The sequence below is a fragment of the Pleurodeles waltl genome, chromosome 4_2 (genome assembly GCF_031143425.1).
Source record: "Pleurodeles waltl isolate 20211129_DDA chromosome 4_2, aPleWal1.hap1.20221129, whole genome shotgun sequence".
Taxonomy (NCBI): domain Eukaryota; kingdom Metazoa; phylum Chordata; class Amphibia; order Caudata; family Salamandridae; genus Pleurodeles; species Pleurodeles waltl.
The window spans coordinates 384,175,658-384,203,559 of NC_090443.1; the positions used below are offsets into that span (position 1 = coordinate 384,175,658).

Sequence of the window (27,902 nt, forward strand, 5' to 3'; positions counted from 1 at the left end):
AATTAAAATGATTCTGCAGTGCCTTGAATACCAAAAAAAATAGGACTACATCACTCCCTTTTTATTTTATCCTCACTTGCTTTCTTTGCGCTTTGGTGTTAATTCAAATTGGCATTGCTTTCTAGCCTTCTACCCAGGGAAGACCTTCAAAACTTGCTAGTAAATTCCAGATCTGCGAGGAATCCAGTTTAAAATAGAGCAAATCACAAATGTAAGTGGGAAATCCTGGACACTGACTGTCACTTAATCTTATCAGGAATTCTCTAGTACGAACACTAGTCTTTCGAACTACCATGACGTCCTTGTTCTAGTCGCAGTGATCTCCACCATCTCTGTTTTTCTTTGTAACAAAAGAAAGTAAACCTGGTGAAAACAGATATCTGTTGTGGTCTGGTCCTGCCTTGCCAAGGATGAGTATGAGGGAACACACTGGGTTCCTGCTCATGAAGACCTCATGTCTCACTCATTGAGATTGAGACTCATACATTTGGATGTCATCTGGCCTCTCACTCACAGCAGGATAAGTCTGAAACTTTGTGGGATAGACTACATTTTTTACTCTAACCATGATTTCTTTTGGACCTTTGCTGCACGTGCAACAACTCCTGGAAGCAGTAGATGCACAAGGAAGTGGCGTCCACCTCATGAGGAGTCTTCCTATAGAACTCTTCATTTGAAGGGAAAATGTATTTTTTAAGTCATAAGTAGGCATCTTGTGATGTCATCAGATATGCTAATTACTTTTCATGCTGAACAATTTTCAACATCTCTTTTCTGGAGCGTGGAAAATTACATTGACGTCATGCATGCTTTGTTAGCACGTCACACGTGTTTCTAAAAAAAAATCTTTAACAACCTGGCTCTTTCTCGCCCCTGAGACTCTCTGCCACTCCCTTATCTAACCTACCCTGATTATCTCTGCCACTCCTTTATGTAGCCTACCCAAACTTTTACGTAAGGATCCCGGTTGTCCTCCAGCATAGCGCCGGGATGCTCAATTTCGAGTGACAGTGCGCTCTATAAGTGACATTTTTATTCATTCATTCATGCTTGCATCATGCTTGTAATTGCTAGAGCGAGAATAAAGCCTTGACCATGCCATCGAATGCTTTACATACCCATCTGACTGATGGGCTTAATTTAATTCTATGTTTTTACTTTTAAAACGTTATACAAGAGTATACACTTTGATATATTTATAATACGGAGGCAACTCCCACGCATCAAGGATACCAACATCTCTACACATGCTTTAAAATGTATATTCTTTCTAAACTTACTATGAACTAATACCAAAAATTTAAAGTGCTGCTTTTTTCATCCGTCTGCTCCTATGCTTTATTATTTTTGGTTTGTGGTTTCTTTGTTTATCTTTCAACTCAAACTGTAAGGATTTGGTATTATGTTGCTGTTTTTATCATGTAAAGTGACCCACCCGTCCCGCGAGGGGGCTTTTCTGTTTCTTATAAAATGTAAATAGACTAAAACAATTGTATTTCTTTGATACTAACATTGAACTGGATTTTGTGATTCCGAGTATCTGCCATTTTTTCTAAGCCACACTCCCATCTGGTGGTCACAGCTATTATGACAATCTAGTCTGCCACAGAGAGTTCCACGGGAACCCGAGAATTCTGTTTATTTTTCACTGCCTGGTCCTTCAGTTTTTCGCCGTTTTAATGGGAAAATGTAATCCCTGACAGATTATATTTTTAACCATTCAGCACGCCCAGTAGGTGTACATTCAGGGGTGGTGCAGGCTACCATCACTTTCAGAAGAAGCTTTTTCCTTTATTCATCGTCCAATGGAAATGCGTGTTGTCCTTCCATTTTGTTGCCAGCGATGCCTCATTGTGAGACCAGTCCTTCACCATCTTTTTAGGGGTATCTCCAGTGCTGAGTGTTTTTTTTTTTTTTAAGAAAAATAAATTAATTGAAGAAATGGGCCTAAAGTCATTCTTAAGAGCCCACTGCCGGTTACCAAGGCCTCTTTGTTTGATTCCACGTCATGCCCTTTACTTCCCCTTCTTGACTATTTTTGCCTGTTTCTTTCCCTCACTTTCAGGTTCTGGTCTTTGATGCTGCTTTATCTCCGTTTCCCCGTTTCCCTGTTTTCCCTCTTCCTCCTTTCTCCCTTTTCTGCCTTTTTCTCGTACTTGGGGCCAAAGTCTGAGGATGAAAAATAAGTCCAGATCCACAAAACTGAATGGCAGTACCCCACGTGCAACCACTGGCACAAATTAAACACTGTGCGTCAGAGCCAGACTAGCAATCAAAAGCAGCCTTGGCAAAAAAGGTAGAACAAGCCCCACTCCCTTCCACCCCCTCTCCATCTCTTCCCATCCGTTATCTCTCGGTGTCTGTCCAACTCCTTCTTTTCCCCCACTCTGCTCTCTGCACTTTGCCTCGCGCCTCTCTCTCTCTCCCCTCTGTCTCTCCCCTCTCTCTCTCTCGCCCCCCTCTCTTTCTCTCTCTCTCCCTCTCTCTCCCTCTCCCTCCCTCTCTCTCCCTCTCCCACCCTCTCTCACCCTGCTGTAATTAATCTCCGGGAGCTGAAGAATGTGACAGAGGCGCCAGCGCCTCTTCTAGGCCTTCTAAACCATCCTCCAGTGGCACCAGCCCACAGCAGAAATGCCCTATGGGATAAATGGCCAATCCATCCCTGCTGAGTATTTCCTATAACCCTAATGCTACTCTTCATCCAGAAGTCTGAGTGTTAGAAATGGGGTTTCTGGTTGGCTAGGGTATGCACCTCAGCCAGGCAGAACTTACCCACTCTAGTCAGGCCAAGGGAGTTACACGTCCAAGATAACCCCTGCTCACCCCCTTGGTAGCTTGGCACGAGCAGTCAGGCTTAACCCGGAGGCAATGTGTAAAGCGTCTGCACAGCACACACAACACATGTGACGCAATATCCCCACCACAAAGGAAACACAAGACCAGATTATATGAAAATATACTGTATTGTACACAACGCAATTATCAGACCAAACATCACATATTAGTACTGTCCTGCTACATTAGCAGTTGTCAGAACGTTACACATTAGTTACTCTGCAAATTAGCAGTAGTCACACATAACACACAGGTTACTCAGTATTCTGCAACCTAAGCAGTAGTCAGGAAACACGTTATCACATTAGAACACTTGTCATAAGAATATCATAAAAGACCCATAGTAGGAACATTAGACAACATATGGCAAGTTAGGAAAACATATTAGCAAGCATGTCCATAAAAGGAACATTTGCATATGCACGCAAAAACATCTATAACAGGTAGGCAATATATATTGCAATAAAGTCTCTAATAAGAACTTCTGATATATATTGTCCCTTTGAAATACCTGGTAGATGATAAAGGCACCTCTAGTGCCTAAGAAACAGAAACAAGGGGGCCCCCGGTGCTTCCTGCGCAAAAGGGGGGCCTCGTGATGCTGTAGAGGGAGAGGGGCAGCACACACCCTCCCTGATCCTTACTGGGTCCCTCCTGGGGCCTTTGATCTTTGGGGCCCCCTCCAGGCCTCAACCGGCCTTCAAAAAGGAGGGGCCACCAACAGCAAGAGAAAAGGCGAAGGGGGGGGGGGTGCCACGCACCTCCTTCGGTTTTAGTGACGGGCCCCTCTGGGAGCCTGTGATCCCTGGGGGCCCCAAGGCCTTCCACTGGCCCTTTCACGGGGGGACCACGACCAGGTCCAAAACTCAGCCCAGTGGCGCGGGGAGCCTCCGATGAGGCTTCCGCCCCGCCCGCGGCTCAGTAGAGGGCTCGCTCGGGCAGGGAGAGACCTTCTCTCCTGCCCCTCGGGGTTGAGGAAAAAGGGGCCCGTGGGGCGGGGGAACCTCCGATGAGGCCTCCTTCCCCCGCCTGGCTGCAGACACACGGCGCGGCCTACCCAGGCCGATTGAAGCAGCAGGCACCAAAGCTGGTGCCTGCTTATGCCCCAGGGGTGCTCCACGGAGAGTGTTTTACCCAGGGGGCACGATAGGAGCACGCTCGCTCCAATCCTCTAGTTTTGCAGTGTCCTTCGTGCCCCGGGGGCACAGACCACAGCAGGACTTCGGCGCTGCTTTCAAGACGGCCCGGGTCACGGCGGTGATCCTTTGGCAAGTGAAAAGTGTGACTGACACACTAGGCTACCAACAGCGGCAGCGCTTTCCTACCTCCAGCGTTAGGCCTCCATATATGAAGCATTTTCCAAAGCACTTTTAGTAAGAAAGAAGATCTTGGAGCACTCTTCGTGCCAGTGATGGATGCAGGGGTCAGGGGCCACAGCACCCTGCCCCTGGGGAGCAGAGCTTTAAGAAAAGGTCTTCAGGTGGAGGGCCCAGCAACAGGCCAGCACAAGGGGAAGGCAGCAAGTGGCAAGTCCTTCACAGTGACCAAGCAGGTCACAGGTCAGCACAGCAGCAGCAGTCCATGGCGGTTCCTGGTGAGTCCTTTCAGCCTTTGGTGTCCAGTTCCAAGATGATTCCAAGAGTCTCCAAATTGTGGGGAAAATTCCCCTGTACTTATAGTCAGTTCTTACAGTGTTTTACAATGGTAGGGAGAGGAGGTTCCAGCCTGTTACAACTGGTTCTGGGAGTGCCCCCTCTCTCCTTCCAGCACAGGCTCCAAACATCAGTGGGGGGTTAACGACCCTATTGTGTGAGGCCAGGGCACAGCCTTTACAAATGGAGGTGTGCCCCGCCTCTCCCTTCTCTCAGCCCAGGAAGACTATTCAGTATGCAGATGCACCTCTGTGACACCTCCACCCTCCCTGTGTACAGGTTGTCTGAAAAATATGCACAAAGCCCCAACTGCCACTCTGCCCAGACATGGATTGGAGTCAAGCTGCAATACACCAGAGTCATAAGTACAGATAAATGCGCACTTTCTAGAAGTGGCATTTCTGTGATAGTAATAAAAAATTCACCCACACCAGTAAGCAGTATTTATTTATCATCACCATCACAACCATACCAAACACGCCTACGCTACCCCTCATAAATCAGACAATACCCTTTACACATAAGGCAGGGCATTTCTAATGCAATCCTATGAGAAGGCAGCACTCACAGCAGTGAGACACCAAGTTAGGCTTGTTTGTCACTACCAGGACAGGCCATGCAATATGGCACATGTCCTGCCTTTCTACATACATGGCACCCTGCCCATAGGGCTAGCTAGGGCGTACCTTAGGGGTGACTTACATGTAGTAAAAGGGGAGTTCTGGGCCTGGTAAGTAAGTTTAGATGCCAGGTCCCTGTGGCAGAAAACTGCTTAACTGTTTAAAAGTCTACTTCAGTGGGTGGCGCAAGCAATGCTGCAGGCCCACTAGTAGTATTTAATTTACAGGCCCTGGATATAGAGATACCACTGTACAAGGGACTTATAGGTAAATTAAATATGCCAATTAGGTATAAGCCAATCATACCAACTTTAGATGGGAGAGCACCTGCACTTTAGCACTGGTCAGCAGTGATGAAGTGCTCAGAGTCCTAGAGCCAACAGCGAGAGGTCAGAAAAACCAGGAGGAAGGAGGCAAAAAGACTGGGGATAACCCTGCGTATGGCAAAAAGTCCAACACTGAGTAACAGGAAATGGTAGCCTGCAGGCCTCATCCTTGGTCCATCCTCCGCTCCCAGGTAAATGTGGGTGCGTTAGAGATCTGTGTTGAGGCCCCGTGGAGAAGGGGCAATATTCTGCGTCTCAGGTGTCTGCCTTTCTGAAAGTACATAATTTGTATCTTTTCCGAGAATGGGGCAGATTGCTAGTTCTAAAATCTTAAGGTGCACCAATAAGAAAACTGACTCATACATGGTATACCTTCTGTCACTCCATTATGTCCCCAATACCACAAACTCTTTATGGTGTTGGATACCAATGCTTCTTGTACTGGCCATCTAGAGAGGTGCACAATAGGAGGTACGTCTCAGCACGCTGGGAAGCACCGGTTTCTTCTCAGACTCCCTCCAGCGGAGAAGTAGCGGTTCTTGATGAACTCAAGCCTGAGGAGGAATCCTCAGCAGCAAGGTCCTTCCTCCTCTCAGGTCCCTTCAGGAAGGCCACATTGCCCTGGAGCCCAGCCAAACCCTAAGTGGGAAACCGTGCTTTATCCATTTACTTTGTTGCATCCTCAGACAAACCCTTGACAACGGCGAAACATCAGCCCTCATCCTCCTGGACCTATCTGCCGCCTTCGACACAGTCTGCCACCGCACCCTGAAATCATGCCTCCACGAAACCGGAATTCAAGGTAAAGCCCTCGACTGGATCATCTCATTCCTGTCCGGCAGAACCCAGAGAATCCGCCTCCCCCCTTCCGCTCCGAAGCCACCGACATCATCTGCGGCGTCCCACAAGGCTCATCCCTCAGCCCGACGCTGTTCAACATCTACATGGCCCCCCTCGCTCAAGTGGCCCGACAACACAACCTCAACATTCTCACCTACGCCGACGACACCCAGCTCATCCTCTCACTCACCAAAGACCACCACACCGCCAAAACCAACCTCCACGAGGGATTGAAATCCATCGCCGAATGGATGAGAAACAGGAGTCTGAAACTGAACTCGGACAAGATGGAGGTCCTCATCCTCGGACCCACCCCCTCCACCTGGGACGACTCCTGGTGGCCCACCGCACTAGGAACCACGCCGACACCGACCAACCACGCTCGCAACCTGGGATTCATCCTCGACTCCTCCCTCACCTTGTCTAAACAGGTCAACGCAGTTTCCTCCTCCTGCTACAACACACTCCGCATGCTCCGCAGAATCTAGAAGTGGATCCCGACACAAACAAGAAGAACAGTGACACAGGCCCTCATCAGCAGCAGGCTAGACTACGGCAACGCACTCTATACAGGCATCCCAGCAAAAGACCTACTACGCCTCCAACGTATCCAAAATGCCTCCGCCCTGCTGATCCTCAACGTACCCCGCCACAGCCACATCTCCCACCACCTGAGAAACCTTCACTGGCTCCCTGTGGACAAAAGGATCACTTTCAAGCTTCTTAACCACGCTCACAAAGCGCTCCACGACACCGGACCAGCCTACCTAAACAACAGACTCAGCTTTTCCCCCGTCAGCTCCGCTCCACTAACCTCGCCCTCGCCATCGTCCCCTGCATCCGAAGAAAGACTTCCGGCGGCAGATCCTTCTCAGACCTCACCGCCAAAACCTGCAACACCCGCCCCACCAACCTGCGACAGACTCAAGACCTACTCACCTTCAGAAGACTCCTCAAGACCTGGCTCTTTGACCAGTAACACCAGCTCTAGCCCCCCCCCCCCCCCCCCCAGTGCCTTGAAACCCTCACGGGTACGTAGCACGCTTTATAAATTCAATGATTGATTGATTGATTGAAAATGGATGGAATGTTCAAAGCTGAACAAGTATCTTGTTTCAATTTGAACCAATCTATACAACTTGAAGTTGTGTTCTTATAGCTAATTTCCTTGTTGGAGACATAACGCATAACAAATTAGGTATCAGGGAGACTTTTGTGCTTCACAAAAGACTAGCCATCTTCAATCAAACTGTTTTGTTGATTTTGGGCAAACTTGTGCCAAATTGAGGCAGGTCATGGGTTCTGAAATCTCTTGTTGATTCAAGATGGGAGAAGCCATTTTGGGAAAAGCAATGCACACCTCTACAAGATCAGAGAAGATCAGATTTAATGTAGCTGACATATTTCTATGACTGAGATCAAAAAGGTTAGCACATGGCCACTAATGAGCGTATTCCGAAGATGCTACTGTGTGGATATTGAAGTCATGGCTGATATCAGTCCCACTAAGCCTTCTCCTCCAAAATCATTGAAATGTGAATGCTCTCAGGTCGTCATGCATCAAGAGTGCATTCAAAGCATGTAAACTCACAAACTATGCGGTGAAACAGTTGAACAAGTTGTATATCTTTGAATGTAATTCTTTATCCCCAACAGTGCGTTCATGTCATCTGACCTCACTACTGTACCTTACCTTAATGCTTTGACATCTCTTGGTTGTCCCATGGTAGAAGTGGTTCAGAATAAGGACATTAAGTTGCCTGTTGGAAAGTGGCACTGAGGCTCACTGTGAATTGTGGGTAGTGCTATAGTGAAACGTTGAAACAATTAAATTAAAATTGTAATTCGATCCATATAAGTACGACTGTCTATGAGACATTTATTTTTGATGATGCCATCATAATGGCAACTTCTATATCAATCGAGCGCAAAGTCAGATGTTTTCCATTACAGTATCTCACTATTCTGACCTTCTCCTTCTTGTGGTTAAATGCCATGACGAGTGCTGTTTTGCTGCTAGCATTCGCTTGCAGTACATTGAAGCCTTTTCCGGCTTTGAGGTGCATTTCCACTTTGTCAGCTCCCTTTCTATTTCCTGGTTCCAAATAAAAAGTGGACTTTCATTTCTGATCACTTTTCCCCAATTGTGTGCACTGGCACCTATTTGGGTTAACAGTTCTTTCCATGATCAGACTTCAGATTGTGTTTGATGTGTTATGTTGATACCATAGAATGCAGATTTGTTCTATTGGTGCCTGCCTGCTCTTTCTTTTGCTGCTCTTATTTTGGGATTGGTACATTTCGTAAATGCTTTACATATCCATGACAATTTTGTATTCAGTCTTTATCATCATTATTGTGGTTTCTCGTAATGGACATGTTGCACCATATTTCATCAACCTTATAAAGCTATGTCAACATAAATCCATCATATTTCACTGTTAGTTTACCAATTCTCATCTGTACTCTAGAGAAGACAGCACAGTTTCAGAGATCTCAAGTGCTCCCATCTGAAGACACCTATTAGTGATTCATTTACTCATTTTCTTTTCTGCTTCCTGTGCTCCTCCGTTTATCACAGGAAATACAAACTACAAATACCAGAATGCAAAAAGAACATCGAGAGAACAAATAAAAAAAAGCTCACACCTAACATGATCTCTGCATTAAGGAATTCTAAAAGTAGTAACAAGGGTCAAAAGTCCAGAGCCATAGGCTTAGTAAATTGTTAGAAGCGCAGCACTGTTGAGATCACACATGATGCTTGCAACATCTTCATATTTCCTCCTTACTCAAGGTTTATTGAGGTCCATCAGAGGTTCAACCAGTTTTCTGTGTAGAGAGGTTTCTCCCCAACACTTAGCAAGCCTTCCAAAACTGTCCACTCATATTCTGGTCTCCACCACATAGACAACCTTCTACAGATGCCTCAGGCCGTTCTCCACTACACAGCCAGCATTTCAAAGCTGTCCACCCACAGGTCAGTGCCCACTCCACATCCAGTGCTTTAAAGCTGCCTGCCACATTCTGGTCTCCACCCCACATCCAGAATTTCAAAGCTGCCTGCCCACATACAGACTGGTCCCCATCATATGCCAGTGTTATACAGCTGCCCCTCATGGGCTATTCTCAAAACACAGACAGTACCTTCTGATGGTAACCTAGACTGGTCTCCATCAAAAACATAGCAATCCACAGCTGCCGGCCCATAGCAGTCCCCTGTCACAGTGTCCTTTCCTCGGGATCAGCACGTCGCTGAACAAAAGGCCCACCTTCCGGCGTCACCAACTCAGAAAGCTATTATAGCACATAGTTATAGTGAAGCCAGTCGAGGGAAGGGAATTAGGATAGGGAACAGCAGGGAGAGAGATCTGAAAAGAAAAAGGTTGAAACAAATATGCATTTACTCATTCATAGAAATGCAACTTATCAATAGACTCTTGACTAAATGCGTCTCCGAGATATTAGAAGGAGACCCCTTCTGAAATGAGGGCAAAGCCCCTTCTTTGAAACATGGAACAAGAATAAACTACGACCTCAGGAACAAGAGATGGCAAGAGCTTCGGACTATGATTACACTCAGATTATCAATCCTGTAACATCTCTGAATTCACAACATAAAACTTTGATCATGACTGTAGGAGGCTGGACTGGCTTGTAGTGAGTACCAAGGGGTACTTACACCTTGCACCAGGCCCAGTTATCCCTTATTAGTGTATAGGGTGTCTAGCAGCTTAGGCTGATAGATAATGGTAGCTTAGCAGAGCAGCTTAGGCTGAACTAGGAGACGATTGAAGCTCCTACAGTACCACTAGTGTCATATGCACAATATCATAAGAAAACACAATATACAGATATACTAAAAATAAAGGTACTTTATTTTTATGACAATATGCCAAAAGTATCTCAGTGAGTACCCTCAGTATGAGGATAGCAAATATACACAAGATATATGTACACAATACCAAAATATGCAGTAATAGTATTAGAAAACAGTGCAAACAATGTATAGTTACAATAGGATAAAATGGGGACACATAGGGATAGGGGCAACACAAACCATATACTCCAAAAGTGGAATGCGAACCACGAATGGACCCCAAACCTATGTGACCTTGTAGAGGGTCGCTGGGACTGTAAGAAAACAGTTAGGGTTAGAAAAATAGCCCACCCCAAGACCCTGAAAAGTGAGTGCAAAGTGCACTAAAGTTCCCCAAAGGACATAGAAGTCGTGATAGGGGAATTCTGCAGGAAAGATACAAATCAGCAATGCAACAACGATGGATTTCCAAACTAGGGTACCTGCGGAACAAGGGGACCAAGTCCAAAAGTCACAAGCAAGTCGGAGATGGGCAGATGCCCAGGAAATGCCAGCTGTGGGTGCAAAGAAGCTGCTACTGGACAGTAGAAGCTGAAGATTCTGCAGGAACGACAAGGGCTAGGAACTTCCCCTTTGGAGGACGGATCCCTCACGCCGTGGAGAGTCGTGCAGAAGTATTTTCCTGAAGAAAGACTGCCAACAAGCCTTGCTAGCTGCAAATCATGCGGTTAGGGTTTTTGGATGCTGCTGTGGCCCAGGAGGGACCAGGATGTCGCCAATTGCGTCTAGGGACAGAGGGGGCGTCGAGCAAGACAAGGAGCCCTCTCAGAAGCAGGCATCACCCGCAGAAGTGCCGGAACAGGCACTATGAAGTGGAGTGAAATGGTGCTCACCCGAAGTCGCACAAAGGAGTCCCACGTCGCCGGAGGACAACTTAGGAGGTCGTGCAATGCAGGTTAGAGTGCTGTGGACCCAGGCTGGACTGTGCACAAAGGATTTCCGCCGGAAGTGCACGGAGGCCGGAGTAGCTGCAAAAGTCGCGGTTCCCAGCAATGCAGTCTGACGTGGGGAGGCAAGGACTTACCTCCACCAAACTTGGACTGAAGAGTCACTGGACTGTGGGAGTCACTTGGACAGAGTTGCTGGATTCAAGGGACCTCGCTCGTCGTGCTGAGGAGACCCAGGGTACCGGTGATGCAGTTCTTTGGTGCGGTTGCAGGGGGACGATTCTGTCGACCCACGGGAGATTTCTTCGGAGCTTCTAGTGCAGAGAGGAGGCAGACTACCCCCACAGCATGCACCACCAGGAAAACAGTCGAGAAGGCGGCAGGATCAGCGTTACAGAGTTGCAGTAGTCGTCTTTGCTACTTTGTTGCAGTTTTGCAGGCTTCCAGCGCGGTCAGCAGTCGATTCCTTGGCAGAAGGTGAAGAGAGAGATGCAGAGGAACTCGGATGAGCTCTTGCATTTGTTATCTAAGGAATCCCCAAAGCAGAGACCCTAAATAGCCAGAAAAGAGGGTTTGGCTACTTAGGAGAGAAGATAGGCTAGCAACACCTGAAGGAGCTGAGGGGTCCCTGAACCGGTGTAGACTGGCTTATGCAGAAATGGGCACCATCTGTGCCCATGAAAGCATTTCCAGAGGCTGGGGGAGGCTACTCCTCCCCTGCCTTAACACCTTTTTCCAAAGGGAGAGGGTGTAACACCCTCTCTCTGAGGAAGTCCTTTGTTCTGCCATCCTGGGCCAAGCCTGGCTGGACCCCAGGAGGGCAGAAACCTGTCTGAGGGGTTGGCAGCAGCAGCAGCTGCAGTGAAACCCTTGAAAAGGCAGTTTGGCAGTACCCGGGTCTGTGCTACAGACCCGTGGGATCATGGGATGGTACCAACAATGCCAGGATGGCATAGAGGGGGCAATTCCATGATCTTAGACATGTTACATGGCCATATTTGCAGTTACCATTGTGAAGCTACACATAGGTAGTGACCTATATGTAGTGCATGCGTGTAATGGTGTCCCCGCACTCACAAAGTCCGGGGAATTGGCCCTGAACAATGTGGGGGCACCTTGGCTAGTGCCAGGGTGCCCACACATTAAGTAACTGAGCACCCAAACTTCACCAGGTAAAGGTTAGACATATAGGTGACTTATAAGTTACTTAAGTGCAGTGTAAAATGGCTGTGAAATAACATGGACGTTATTTCACTCAGGCTGCAGTGGCAGGCCTGTGTAAGAATTGCCAGAGCTCCCTATGGGTGGCAAAAGAAATGCTGAAGCCCATAGGGATCTCCTGGAACCCCAATACCCTGGGTACCTCAGTACCATATACTAGGGAATTATAAGGGTGTTCCAGTATGCCAATGTAAATTGGTGAAATTGGTCACTAGCCTGTTAGTGACAATTTGTAAAGAGAGAGCATAACCACTGAGGTTCTGGTTAGCAGAGCCTCAGTAAGACAGTTAGGCATCACACAGGGAACACATACCTATAGGTCACAAACTTATGAGCACTGGGGTCCTGACTAGCAGGGTCCCAGTGACACATAACAAACATACTGAAAACATAGGGTTTTCACTATGAGCACTGGGCCCTGGCTAGCAGGATCCCAGTGAGACAGTGAAAACACCCTGACATACACTCACAAACAGGCCAAAAGTGGGGGTAACAAGGCTAGAAAGAGGCTACTTTCTCACAATGACCTAGAAAATCTCAAAGAATCAAATATGCTTTTCACATCTTAAGCTTTCAAAGAACAATGAAAAATGCTTACACATTCACAACTATAAAGACTGATAAGTTTTACTCATTAAACTTAAAGCGCTTTACTTATAATACCAGGAAGCGTTTTTACTCAAGTGGCCTAAAATCACTTTGATTGTTGTGCCAAGAACCTTTTACTCCTGTGAATTGAAGCACTTTGATTGTCGTGCCAAGAGCGCTTTACACCTGTGAACTGAAGTGCTTGAATTATTGTGCCAGGAGCGCTTTACATCTGTGAACTGAAGCGCTTGAATTGCCGTGCCAAGAACACTTTACATCTATTAACAGAAGCGCTTGAATTGTCGTGCCAAGAGCGATTTACCTCTGTGAACTGAAACGCTTGAATTGTCTTGCCAGGAGCGCTTTTCATCTATGAACTGAAGCGCTTGAATTGTCGTGCCAAAAGCGTTTTACATCTATGAACTGAAGCGCTTGAATTGTCGTGCCAAGAGTGCTTTACATCTGTGAACTGAAATGCCTGAATTGTATTGCCAAGAGCGCTTTTCATCTATGAATTGAAGCGCATGAATTGTCGTGCCAATAGCGTTTTACATCTATGAACTGAAGCGCTTGAATTGCCGTGCCAAGAGCGCTTTACATCTGTGAACTTAAGCGCCTGAATTGCTGTGCCAAGAGCGCTTTACATCTGTGAACCGAAGTTCCTGAACTGCCGTGCTAAGAGCGCTTTACATCTGTGAACTGAAGCGCCTGAATTGGCGTGCCAACAATGCTTTACATCTGTGCTCTGAAACGCCTTTGATCGTTGCACTAAGGCCGCTGTACTCTAGAAACTGAAAATGCTTTGCTAGTTATGCTAAGGGGTGCTTTTACCTTTTGGAAGTAACGACTTCCTCCAAACTTGAATTCATCAAGGCCTTACCGCTACGAGTACGACCTACTCGTTTTTGAATGCACCATGGAAACAAGGATACTTCGGTTGTTTGACACTCTGCCATTCAGGAACTGTGTTCTTCTCCAGAGAAACCCCCACGAGGTCTGGCTGCATCGAAGTCTTCAAAATAGTGAGCAACATGGTTGGGTGTGGCTGTGCTTTATAGGTCTGCCACACCCCAAGATGGCTGCTGCCTCTAAAAACTTGGGAATTGTAGTCCCTTCATAGAATACCACTGATAAGTGCATCTTGTCCATCAGTGTCCTGAACCTACAGCTCTATGAGCTTTGCCACAGGGCAGACAACGCTGTTGGTCACCTTTGGAACAAGAGGGGATGACAAGTGGTGCGCATAAAGTGCTGCAGAGTCGCGCAGCGAAGTTTCAGGCGAGACCTGGACCGTGCAAGGCCTTATTCCTGACATCCCCACCACAGAGCCAGGGTTTCCATCTGCTTGCTCATGGGCTGGTCCCCATCACACAGCCAGTGTTTCAGAGTCTGGTCTCTAATACACACCCTGAGTCCCACAGCTGCAATCCCATAAGGTGGTAACCATCACACAGAATTCCACGGCTCCCTGTACATTGTTTGGATCCAAGTTACAGTCTTTCTCATTGGAGCCAGATGGGTACACTTATTCTTAAAAAATGCAACTATATGTACAGCATCTGTGAAGTGACAGTCTAAGTTGAGGCTGATTTTAACATGTATTCTCATTTATTTAAGAAAAAACTGTCCAGAATGTCCCATCAAATTACTTTAGTTTGTAAATAAATTGAAGTACCAACTAAGAGAGGAGAAAAGTGGCAGTTAAAATCATGAGTCCTACTTTTTCCACATCAATTAAAATTAAAAATTACACCACTTCTTGTACACAGTTTTGGAAGTGTTAGCTCATGGTACAATAGATGCCAAGTCCTACCTTCTCTTTCTGCAACACATTGATATGAGATGTCTTGGCATAGTTGACGGGACACTGTTTGGGTTCCAGAACTGTGTTCGGCTCATGGCTCAAGGCCTTTAGACTGGAAAGAGTTTGGGTGGGGAGATAACTGAGCAATTGTGCACTTAAAGAAATGTTTCCATGATTTCCCTTCTCCCCATTAGACCAATAAGTGAGATCCTGACAAGTCACTTAATTTTACTTTGCTTCAGTTCCTTAATTTGTCAAATTGTGAGCACTTAGAACCATCCTGAACCAAAGATTAAGCTCTATAACAATAAAACCGCCCATTAATATGTTGCCCATGTATAATCATGATGTGTGCAGTCCGTTGACTGCCATTTCCAGTTTTCCATCAGCACTAAAAGGCAAAAGAGTGTTACAAATAACAAGTAACCCAACACAGTTTAGGCCATAATCTGTGCTAATCCTTTTTTGTGGGCCTACTGTTTTATTTAGTAAGTAATTTCTTCTCAGTTATTAGCACCATGATTGGTAGAGCTTATTTACTCAATTGACTTTTCCCATCTCTTCCAACTCCTATTTTGGCTGCTTCCTATCTCCTTGCTTCCTATTTACACCCTTCAAATACTACCTTAATCAATGCATTGCCCTACACCACACATTTCCTTCCTGTGTTTCTCACTAGTAACCCACATGTTGCTTTGGTTTGTCCACAGAGTTTGGCACAGCTGGAAAACCTTCCCTTGAGTTCAGTGAAGATGGAGCCTTGTTACTTAAAGGTGAATCTGCTGCGTGAACAGCTGCAGGACCTTAAAAGCCGCTTTAAGTTCTACCACATTGACCTGGTAGTGCAGAGGGCGCAAAATGATATGCAGGAGGTAAGTGCTAGGGGCATTCAGGAATTGAATTCGGACAGCCACACCTGCCAATGTTTTATGATAATTAACTGACATTACTACAATGTCTAAATAATATGTGATGCTATACAACTTAACCTAGAAAGTTACCTCTTTTTATTCTGTGTTACCCATGTCTGCCTCACTATCACTAAGATCTACTTAACCTTACAGACCCAAACACAAGGCCAACACAGCAAAACAACAAAAAGGGAATACATAGCACCTCATACAGACAATATACAAGATGCAGGAATAAAGACACAGCCATTTTCTTCCTTGTCCATGCACACATACTTAATTATTAAAGGAATGAACTAAGGTTAAGGGTAGCCCATACCACCTCAGCAGAAGAACATATTACCTGCCACAATCTGCATCATTTGTGAATGGCCCATTGAGGCACAATTTAAAACAGTCACAGTGACAGGTTTGAAGTAAATCAGTAATCATTGCTTTACCTGATCTGGAAATCTGCTATGCACCCAATTATCTACTCACAAAGGACTATCTTGGTGCTCTCATTACTCTATCACTGTACTCATTTTTGCTATCAGCCTTCCAACATCAACTCACAATTTCCTTATCAACAGAGTCACACAGGAAAACATCTGCAGTTTGTCTTGTGCCCTTGCCATAGCTCAAAAGGCACTGTGAAAGTTGAGTCATTCTGCAGTTATGTATCATACACTGCACATTTCAATCTTTACCAACAGTTAAGCCAACTAGCTCCCCGCAACTTCCATGTGATGGAACACTTGAAACACTTAACCATCCCATTTGTCTGTGGGTGATATGTAAGTGTAGTTTGTATTTCATTTCACATCCAGTAAGATAGTCCTCCATTTTGGCTGAGACTAGTTGTACAATATTGTTTCTCAACACATCACTGGGAATACCCATACCTCTGAAATGTATAATTTGTGAAGATGATCACCAATCTCATTATGACTTTGGACACAAAAACATACCTGGTTACCTGGAATCAATACATATAAGGACCATGGCAAACCTTTGCCATGCGCCTGACAGATTAAGACTCTAAAATGTTAAATACAACTCACTTCACCAGGAATTCCAACAGTGTCATGCGTAATATGCATTTTAAGCTACCTGTCACTCTCCATGCAGTCCAGAACCCCTTCTAGCTTGTACACAATCCACCTTCTCCTGTGTGCCAATAATACACAACTAAAACAATAATTTGTATTTATATATGGCTTCTGCCGATTTGAAATGATGTAGTTAATAATAGGTGTTACAGTTACCAATGTTAATAGTACTCAGTTCACATGCCAAAAGAGGATACGAGGCTGATGTAGTTTTGTTTATCTTTAAGCCATAGATATCACAGTACTGGCAAGCAGTAAATGTTTAACTAATGTAGCTGTTTTTCCTGACAGTAATCACTGTGTAGCCTGTTCTTGGTATGACTAAGTTCCAAATGCCCTTCTTGGGTGATTGTGACCAATCCCTCACAAATTCATATTGTAGGCACCACTCTAATAACTAAAAACAGATTGCCATCAACTACTTCATCACTCACCATACATAGCTGACAAATGAGTGCTCAAACAATACTTTTCTTTCCATTATAAAAGACCTGTAGGGCTCTTCAGACCATTTTAACACCGTTCCTGTTTCTTGGCAACACTTGCATCTGCAAAGATTTCCTTTCAAAACAATCTAAAAACTGTGAATAACATTTGTCATAGCCATCAAAGATGATAATTTCCTATTTGGAATCTGGAGTTTGAGCATTCCACATATCCTTTACTAAATCTTCCTTCAGCTTTGTTCGAATACTAACATTTTATGACACAAATATTCTATTTTGTCAACACCCTCTCCTTTAGGGTCCAGTTCTTTTTCAACTTTGTTATCTTCCCCTCTAATTTCTCTATAAATAAGAATGTCATTGTGGGGAAGCATGCTCCCATTCTTACTTTTGCAAGCAACAGCCAGGGCCCTGGAACACTGCTGATGCGAGCTCAAACCGACATGCGGATAAGAGGTTCATAGGTGAGAAAACTATGACTCCTCCATTTCACCCTCACCATCCAGAATACATATTTTACCTATGTGCATTATAGAAAAAAGATTCACACTTACATTCTTGCTCAGGGGAGGTCAACACAGAGACAAATGTGGAATGACGTTTTATGGGTAACAACAATTAGTCCTATCAATTCTATGCCTTCAAAGGCTTGATGACTTATAACATAGTTTTTTCCCCTTCTACTGCCACACATGCCCTTAGAGCGATTGAACTGTTCACCTTACCATCAATATACATCCTCAATATGTGTTGGTAACAGTAGTCACCAAGGCATCTTCGTTCTTCCTGAGATACCACCCCCCACCTCCTACACAACCTTTCCACACCTTCCACTTCTAGAGCAAGATCTGCCATATTGACTATCCCCTATGGGGATTTCCCTTTGTGCTTTACAAAAATCTTATTTTCCTGGCCATGTTTGATAATGTTGCACAGTACTTAAAACATAATGGTTTATGATTCCCCTGTATTTTTATCTTCTGAATGCATGCCCAGGTATCAGAGTGGGCAGTGCTTTTATTTTTTTCAAATACCCCTGTGAGAAAGTAGCCTCTTTCTAGCCTTGTTACCCCCACTTTTGGCCTGTTTGTGAGTGTATGTCAGGGTGTTTTCACTGTCTCACTGGGATCCTGCTAGCCAGGGCCCAGTGCTCATAGTAAAAACACTATGTTTTCAGTATGTTTGTTATGTGTCACTGGGACCCTGCTAGCCAGGACCCCAGTGCTCATAAGTGTGCCCTGTATGTGTTACCTGTGTTATGACTAACTGTCTCACTGAGGCTCTGTTATCCAGAACCTCAGTGGTTATGCTCTCTCATTTCTTTCCAAATTGTCACTAACAGGCTAGTGACCAATTTCACCAATTTATATTGGCATACTGGAACACCCTTATAATTCCCTAGTATATGGTACTGAGGTACCCAGGGTATTGGGGTTCCAGGAGATCCCTATGGGCTGCAGCATTTCTTTTGCCACCCATAGGGAGCTCTGACAATTCTTACACAGGCCTGCCCTTGCAGCCTGAGTGAAATAACGTCCACGTTATTTCACAGCCATTTACCACTGCACTTAAGTAACTTATAAATCACCTATATGTCTAACCATTACCTGGTAAAGGTTTGGTGCTAAGTTACTTAGTGTGTGGGCACCCTGGCACTAGCCAAGGTGCCCCCACATTGTTCAAGGCAAATTCCCCGGACTTTGTGAGTGCGAGGACACCATTACACATGTGCACTATACATATGTCACGACATATGTATAGCGTCACAATGGTAACTCCGAACATGGCCATGTAACATGTCTAAGATCATGGAATTGTCACCCCAATGCCATTCTGGCATTGGGGAGACAATCCCATGATCCCCCGAGTCTCTAGCTCAGACCCGGGTACTGCCAAACTACCTTTCCCGGGGTTTCACTGCAGCTGCTGCTGCTGCCAACCCCTCCGACAGGTTTCTGCCCTCCTGGGGTCCAGTCAGGCTTGGCCCAGGAAGGCAGAAGAAAGCACTTCCTCAGAGAGAGGGTGTTACACCCTCTCCCTTTGGAAAAAGGTGTTGGGGCTGGGGAGGAGTACCCTCCCCCAGCCTCTGGAAATGCTTTCATGGGCACAGATGGTGCCCATTTCAGCGTAAGCCAGTCTACACCGGTTCAGGGATCCCCCAGCCCTGCTCTGGCGTGAAACTGGACAAAGGAAAGGGGAGTGACCACTCCCCTGACCTGCACCTCCCCTGGGAGGTGCCCAGAGCTCCTCCAGTGTGCTCCAGACCTCGGCCATCTTGGAAACAGAGGTGCTGCTGGCACACTGGACTGCTCTGAGTGGCCAGTGCCAGCAGGTGACGTCAGAGACTCCTTCTGATAGGCTCCTCCAGGTGTTGCTAGCCTATCCTCTCTCCTAAGTAGCCAAACCTCGTTTTCTGGCTATTTAGGGTCTCTGCTTTGGGGAATTCTGTAGATAACGAATGCAAGAGCTCATCAGAGTTCCTCTGCATCTCTCTCTTCACCTTCTGCCAAGGAATCGACCACTGACTGCTCTGGAAGCCTGCAAAACTGCAACAAAGTAGCAAAGACGACTACTGCGACCTTGTAACGCTGATCCTGCCGCCTTCTCGACTGTTTTCCTGGTGGTGCATGCTGTGGGGGTAGTCTGCCTCCTCTCTGCACTAGAAGCTCCAAAGAAATCTCCCGTGGGTCGACGGAATCTTCCCCCTGCAACCGCAGGCACCAAACGACTGCATCACCAGTCCTCTGGTCTCCTCTCAGCATGACGAGCGAGGTCCCTTGAACTCAGCAACTCTGTCCAAGTGACTCCTACAGTCCAGTGACTCTTCAGTCCAAGTTTGGTGGAGGTAAGTCCTTGCTCCCCACGCTAGATTGCATTGCTGGGAACCGCGTGATTTGCAGCTGCTCCGGCTCCTGTGCACTCTTCCAGGATTTCCTTTGTGCACAGCCAAGCCTGGGTCCCCGGCACTCTAACCTGCAGTGCACGACCTCCTGAGTTGTCCTCCGGCGTCGTGGGACCCTCCTTTGTGACTTCGGGTGAGCTGCGGTTCACTCCACTTCGTAGTGCCTGTTCCAGCACTTCTGTGGGTGCTGCTTGCTTCTGAGTGGGCTCTTTGTCTTGCTGGACGCCCCCTCTGTCTCCTCACGCAATTGGCGACATCCTGGTCCCTCCTGGGCCACAGTAGCATCCAAAAACCCTAACTGCGACCCTTGCAGCTAGCAAGGCTTGTTTGCGGTCTTTCTGCACGGAAACACCTCTGCAAGTCTCTTCACGACGTGGGACATCCATCCTCCAAAGGGGAAGTTTCTAGCCCTTGTCGTTCTTGCAGAATCCACAGCTTCTACCATCCAGTGGCAGCTTCTTTGCACCCACAGCTGGCATTTCCTGGGCATCTGCCCACTCCCGACTTGATCGTGACTCTTTGACTTGGTCCCCTTGTTCCATAGGTACTCTCATCAGGAAATCCATTGTTGTTGCATTGCTGGTGTTGGTCTTCCTTGCAGAATTCCCCTATCACGACTTCTGTGCTCTCTGGGGGAACTTAGGTGCACTTTACACCCACTTTTCAGGGTCTTGGGGTGGGCTATTTTTCTAACCCTCACTGTTTTCTTACAGTCCCAGCGACCCTCTACAAGGTCACATAGGTTTGGGGTCCATTCGTGGTTCGCATTCCACTTCTAGAGTATATGGTTTGTGTTGCCCCTGTCCCTATGTGCCCCCATTGCATTCTATTGTGACTATACATTGTTTGCACTGTTTTCTATTGCTATTACTGCATATTTTGGTATTGTGTACATATATCTTGTGTATATTTTCTATCCTCATACTGAGGGTACTCACTGAGATACTTTGGCATATTGTCATAAAAATAAAGTACCTTTATTTTTAGTATATCTGTGTATTGTGTTTTCTTATGATATTGTGCATATGACACCAGTGGTATAGTAGGAGCTTTACACGCCTCCTAGTTCAGCCTAAGCTGCTCTGCTAAGCTACCTTTTCTATCAGCCTAAGCTGCTAGACACCCCTCTACACTAATAAGGGATACCTGGACCTGGTGCAAGGTGTAAGTACCCCTTGGTACCCACTACAAGCCAGGCCAGCCTCCTACAACCAATACCATATTGGCACCATATTGAGTTCTGTCACCAACACCTTCCTTAGCTCCAGGAGCCATTTTTACGCCATTTATTTTTCTTCTACATATAACATTCACAAAGTGCATTCATGCAAGTGAGACACAATCCTCACCCTGTTAAAGTGCCTGGTATGCAAAAATTTTGTCTATCCCATATTGGGAACATACCTTTATCCGTGCAGCTCCATGTTTTGTGTGCATTCTTTCAGACTCCACTACAATACCTTCCACCTTGAGCACTCACTCTTCTGTATGCTTCTATAATACTTGATGACCTATATCTTATGCTAAATTAATTTGTCTGATTACTGAGTAAAACACAGCATTTTAAATAAGGATCTTGTTTTGATAGGTAGCCAGTAGAGAGATTTTATGGTGGGGCAATGTGGCCTTTGCACTCGAAACCACAGAGGTGCAGTTGTTATGGTTTATTCCAATTTGTCAATCAAGTTCATAGAGAAGTCTACAAAGATGGTGCTGTGGTGATCGAGGTAGGATAGCAACATTGCAAATATTTGCCTAAACATTTGGAGGAACTGGAGGAAAGGAAAAATAAATTGAAGAAGAGGTTAATTGTGAAATATGCATTTAGTGACTGAGTCACATAACAGATTATCACTTGCACTGGAATCGCTTGGGCAGTAAGCAACCTGATGATGATCTCCCAAACCATTAGACTGGGCAGGCCTTTTATTCCACTTGACATTGCCCTCATAGGCTCCATTGGAAACTGATTTGGCAGCCCAGGGCAGCTGGTACCTCTGTCACTTTCCCCCAGCCCCAGAGCTTAACTAGAGCAGGCAAGGTAGACTTCAAGAGAAAGAGAGGGAGGGAGCGGGAAGGTAGAGAAAGCAAACAGAGAGGCAGAAGAGAGAAGATGGATGTACAAAGAAAAGCAGGGTTGGTTTGAGCATTTTTTGGGGCTGCTTTTGGTTCCCCAGTCCGGACCTGCAAACCATCCACCAATTTCAAGAGAACTTGCATACTCATCCATGAAATATGATAACAGATATTGTGCCATCCAGATGTTTTCTAGAGGAACCATGTATATGTTGAAGAGGCAGGGAGACAGAGAAGGATTTGGGGATGGGCTGAATCTCGGGGAGAAATGGGGATAGTTTTGTGTGAGCGATTTCAAAGGAACAAAAAGAATTAGGATAGGATGAGCCGTTCACTCATGCAGAGGTAGATAGCAGGTCAAGAAGAGGATACATTTTAATGGAGTCAAGTGACTGAGGTGACAGGATTAGCCTGTATAAACTTTTGGTGCTGATAGTGTCTGTGATGGTAAAGAGCAGAGTTTCTGGTCTCTTTGCGGACAGAACACAGACTGGAAGTCGGCCAACAAGTGGCCGCCATGTGTATGATTGCTTGAAACATTTTTTTTTTTAAATGCAGCCCGTTTTCCATAGAGGAAAACGGGATGTGTTTCAAAAAGAAAACAGAAAAGTTTTCTTTTCGTTTTTTAAGATTAGTCAGTCGCCCGTGGGACCACTGCCTGTTCTTAAAAGATGTTGTCACCCACGTTCACAAAGGGGAAGGGGCCCCTTTAGGACCCCTTCCCATTTGCAAATGGGTTACCACCAATTTGAAATTACTGCTAACATGCAAATGTTTTGCGACCACATTTCGGTCGCAAATGGCTCACATCCCACTGCAAGTAATTATTGGACGGGACTCCTTAACATGCCCCTTTTTAATACTGCTCAGGATCAGACTATTTGCCACAGCTAGAAACTTTTGTACATGTGGCCCAAAGTCCCCAAACAAATGTAGAGAATAAGATCTTGCATTACTCTGCCGGCCAATAGGCACTGGGTGAATCCGCAGTGCTCCCTTGGGAAGTGGGATATGTGCCCCACAAGCCTTCACCCTCTGATTTGCTGGTGACCATAAAAACTCTCTAACTGACCTTGGAGCACAAAATGTACTCGTTGTTTCGGTGGAGAGGACTCTGATGAGGGCTGATATTTACAAAGTGTCAGACATGACCAAAACAACAGAGGTGGATACCCTTACCTATTTGGCATGTGTGCTACAGTCATTAACCTTCAGGAAATATGGGGATGGCTGGAAAGCAGGCTAGCAGGTGCATAGAGCTGCTCCTGCTGCAACAACCTCGGATTCCTGGGATTTCTTAAGCCTTCTGAGGGTGCGTTGGTGGAGCTGTTTCCAGAAAAATGTGTACTACACATGCTGCGCCTAAAAGGCCTGTGAAAAGTGTTCTTCATAGAACGAGCACACACAGCCCTTGCACCAAAACCAAAGCCTGCAGTGCCGATATTTACATTTCTGAGATGGGGACGCCATCCTGCAAAGTACCAGGACTGGCCAAGACTCGCAAGTCAAGGGCATGTTGGTCAAAATATTTCCAGACTACACTAGCCCAGGGCAGCAGCAGAGGAAATTATTTTAATGTGTGAAGTGCAGACTACGGAAGCAAGTTTACAATACACGTTTCTCCTGCCAGCGAAGTTGAAGATAATCAAGGATAGAAAATTACATTGCTGGTCCAGCCTCTGACTGGACAGATGGATGGCAAGAGCCTAGATGCACAAAGGCATCTACAACAAGAGGCGGCACTGCAAAAACCAGCATGACCTGCACATAACTCATTGAATTTGTTATACAAAAGAAGCGCTTCTTTCATTTGGAATCAAATGGCGTATAAATGAGCTATGGAAGCTATATGCAGAGGTGTGAGTAGCGGGCTAGGTGGGAGGGGAGCTTTGCCTTGATGGGAGACATATGTGGTGAAGACAGGCTGTGTACATTGAATAAAGCGAAAGCAAGTTTGGAGGTGCATCCTGGTTACTTCCTGTTATTGGCCAGATTGTCATGGGCAGTGGAGGGACACATGGCAGGTTTTCTTGGCAGACCACTGGAATCGGAAACACTGAAAAAGATAGTGACAGTGAGGTGGTGGTAGACCTTTAGCCGTAATATTCAAAGCACTATTGATAGATAAACCCAGCCTCACCTGGAAGCTAAAAGTTGAGGAGCGATTGTCATGCCCAGTTTACAGACACGGAGCAGAAAAGGTTATTGGCATATATGCCAAAGGCAAGCAGTAAACCTAGGTTCCACCTTCCGCAATTTAAATACTTACAAAGAACCTACCTCACCCCTCAAACCCTTCATACTATATATGCCACACACAGAGTTGTCCTAGATGTAGGGACGATGGAGCAGACCTAATCCATATGATCTAGTAATGCAGGGTCACACCTACAATCGGTGGTGTTGGTGATGGTCAAAGTGGACTTGTGCCTTTATATAGTAGACCTCCACCCTATACTCGGAAAGAGAACAAAAATGCAATACTGTGTAACAATGCACACAATTGCCTCTGTTTCTGTTTGGAGAGGACCCCGATGAGGGCTGATCTTTGTAAAGTGGCAAACAAGACAAATACAACAAAGGTGGAGGCCATTACCTATCTGACATATATGCTACAGTCATTTCACTGCAGGGGACTAGGAGATGGCTGGAAAACAGGCTGGCAGTTGGGTAGAGATGCTCTTTCCGCCACGGCCTCAAATTCATGGGATTTATTGAGCATCCTGAGGGTGCATTGCTGGAGCTGTTTCCAGAAACATGTATATTAGAAAGAGATAGAAACACGGGATACTGCATGACAGAGCTGGAGCTCATTCTTGGAAAACATGGATTACGATTCACTAGCTACCGGAACGTTGCCCTGTTTTCGACTTATGATGCAGAGATCGTAGGGAGTGGGTGTCAGTAGAAGACATGCACATGCCCAGTGCTGGAACAGATAATACATTGGCAGATGACCTAGTTGATTGGAAAGCACTGTGTCTGACACATTAATCAGCCCTGGAATGAATGGAGACAAGGATCTCCCCTACTCCCACCCCTTTTCAGGTACCCCTGTGCTCCAGGGCCCCATGTCTGAATAGGAAGCAATTCAGTCTATATGATAACCTGTATGTGCTTTGCCGTCATCCAGAAATGAAAGTCTACCATATATGGACGATATCCTGCAAACTGGGGATAGAAAGATGGATATGTTGCCCTTTTCTATCTGCACACACTCCTATTTTGACTCTTCACTGGCTCTTCTCAGCTTTACTTTATGCATGAGCACATTTCACTTTTCTGTTGATTGTACTAGTTACAATGTGTAATTAAAAATAAGAAGATATATAAAAAATATGAAAGTATGTCATTCAACTGAGTGGATGATATGACACTTTTGAGTGTTCCAGCTACATAGACCCATCGTTTGGGGATATTGACTGTTTTATTGCAAAGTATAAGACGCATGTGCTGTTGTAGAGTGGTACATATGTTGTGTTCTTTAGTGGTTACTTGCTGGGGGTCTTCTCCAGGTTATGGCTGCCCTGTCTTCAAAATGGATGTAAGATGATTGGCTTATATTGCTTGTTTGCATTGGATTAATTGCAAGTATGCAAATGATACACACCTGTATTAGACATTGTGGGGCTAGAGGGTGAAAAATGTTCAAGCTATCACTACATCTTTATATCCATGATGCAGATCAACGGTATGGAACATGGTCACTACTTTTTCCCATGCACTAAACTGGTTGCAATATACCAAAACAAAATAATTCAAGGTTTTTATGTACGAGTTCTTGATACCAACAGTTAAGCAGTGGCTGGTGCCAGTCTAACAGAAATCTACAGTCTGCGTCATCTGGATTAGAATATACCTGGGAGCTTATTTTTGTTATTATTCACTCTTTGAGTAGACCTGAATCATACTTGTATGTTTTGTGTACAACAATTCCATTGCCAGCTAGGTCTATACTATATATGTGTCCCTACATTACAGACATACAACCAACAAGAACAGTTGCATCATCACAAACACATTTCTTGTTAGGGTATGAAAATTAACTAGACCTTGGATTAGTATGGTGGTGTCCAGATTCACTTTCACTATGATTCTTTAAATGGACTGTGTTTTATAGTACTGTGCTGTGTTTGTATGGTGCCTACACATCGCCTTTTCCTTGTGTGTCTGCCGCTGTAACAGGGTAAAGTGTATGATGCCTTGCCTTTTTCTTATGTGTACAAGGATATCAATTAAGGGTCACAAAGGGTAGCAACTACCCCTGGCTTACACTTTATAATCTCTGTGTGAGAAAATGGGTTCTAACTGGTGGAACACATTTTCTTTTCTTTTGGACCTCCTGGTTCTTAGACCTTTGCTGTGAGTGAGTCTCCATAATGAAGCCACTCCCATGTAATGTTTCTATGTACAACTGAATTGAGCTTCCTCTGTCAGTGACTACCTTTTAACAAAGAGTCAGGTGCTGCGCGCAGCTGGGGGCAAGAGCACTGAGCAGTTGCACAGGACACGGGGGTCACATGCATGTGAACGTGCAGATGCTGAACGAGGCACTGCTTGTCTAACTCAGCCTGATGCACAGGTAAAGCTGTCACAGATAAGACCTAGATTAAATTGGTTATGGCCTGCTAAGATCTTGTAATTGAATTGGAGATAAAGGAGGAAACGGTCCCTTTATTCTGTTCTGAAATGTAGTATCTGTAGTAGATCATCTCTTTTTACACCCTGCGTAAAAGGTGCCTATATTGTAACTTTAGATTGACATTACATAGGAAAGCCATCGACCTGACAATTCCTATTTTTTCCTGGGTTCGAAATGCTTATTAAGGGTCAGAAAAGTCCTTTATGTGTTTGCTGGTAAACTTTAAAAATTTGACACATTTCCCTGTGAAAGTGTTACTGGGATTCAAGTTTTGTTCTAGCCTGTGCCTCCCATTGTATTACTCTGCTGGCCACCTGGTAGTTCAAAATCTTCTGCCCTAGACACGGACATTAGGTCAATTTGGTGGGATTCGCTGGGATTCGCTTTCATCTGGAAGAAGAACAGGGGAGAAAAATACATAGGGTGATTATCTTCCTCTCTCTAACAAGCACAGGTAGGATATTCTTTCATTGGACAAAGACGGGGCAGGTACGCTTCTGGCGGTAGTCACCCAGGGATTATCTTTGAAGTCTTGGAGGAAAGTAACTAGATCTGACTGAGACAAGTGTGGCTGAGAAGAGACATCTGCCCAATCTTGCTTATAACAGCGATTTTGAAAGTTCCCAGAATGCTCTGTGGGGGATTGATAGTGGATGGGTTGCTCCCTGGATGTGTAGTAAGGGGTGGATGGGCGATGTGCCATCTCCGAATTGAATGGGGACACATTCTAGAACTATCCACCTTCATTTTAAATCCCCTACACAAGGAAAACTCCTTTTAGAATGAACCAGAGAAGAGAAAGGGACTCTCTGTGTGGAAGAATCGCTATCTAGAGTGGAGGACCCACTCTGGACTTGTATCCTTGTACTCTTGTTGACTCATGACTTCTGAGCTAATTACTCTAGCTCCCGGCCCTCCTCATGGGGACAGTAGAGGATGGACTTGCTGGGGACCCTGAAGGTAGTGTTCCCCTTGGACATTTGTTGACTAATTCTGTAAAGGCCCTTGGAGTTGGCATCCCAGTCTCTTCCTGTTCACAAAGGTACCAAGCAGGTGTTCAGGAAGCCTGGATAATTGGCGATTACAGGCAGGGAATGTCGTTTGCCTTGTGGGCTGTGGACATCGCTGCAGAAAGACCTGGGCCAGGTGACACAGGAGCTAAGTAGGAGGGCAAGCACAGT

At 45.6% G+C, this 27,902-nt stretch overlaps 1 protein-coding gene across 2 annotated transcripts in view; it reads left to right on the top strand.

The window, feature by feature from the left end:
* NIBAN1 (niban apoptosis regulator 1) overlaps positions 1-27,902 on the top strand; it is a 317,062-nt gene that overhangs the window by 270,690 nt on the left and 18,470 nt on the right. For both annotated transcript variants that reach the window (XM_069231510.1, XM_069231511.1), the window contains one exon: positions 15,364-15,525. In XM_069231510.1, coding sequence (XP_069087611.1) covers positions 15,364-15,525 — 162 coding nt within the window. The remainder of the gene's footprint in view (positions 1-15,363; positions 15,526-27,902) is intronic.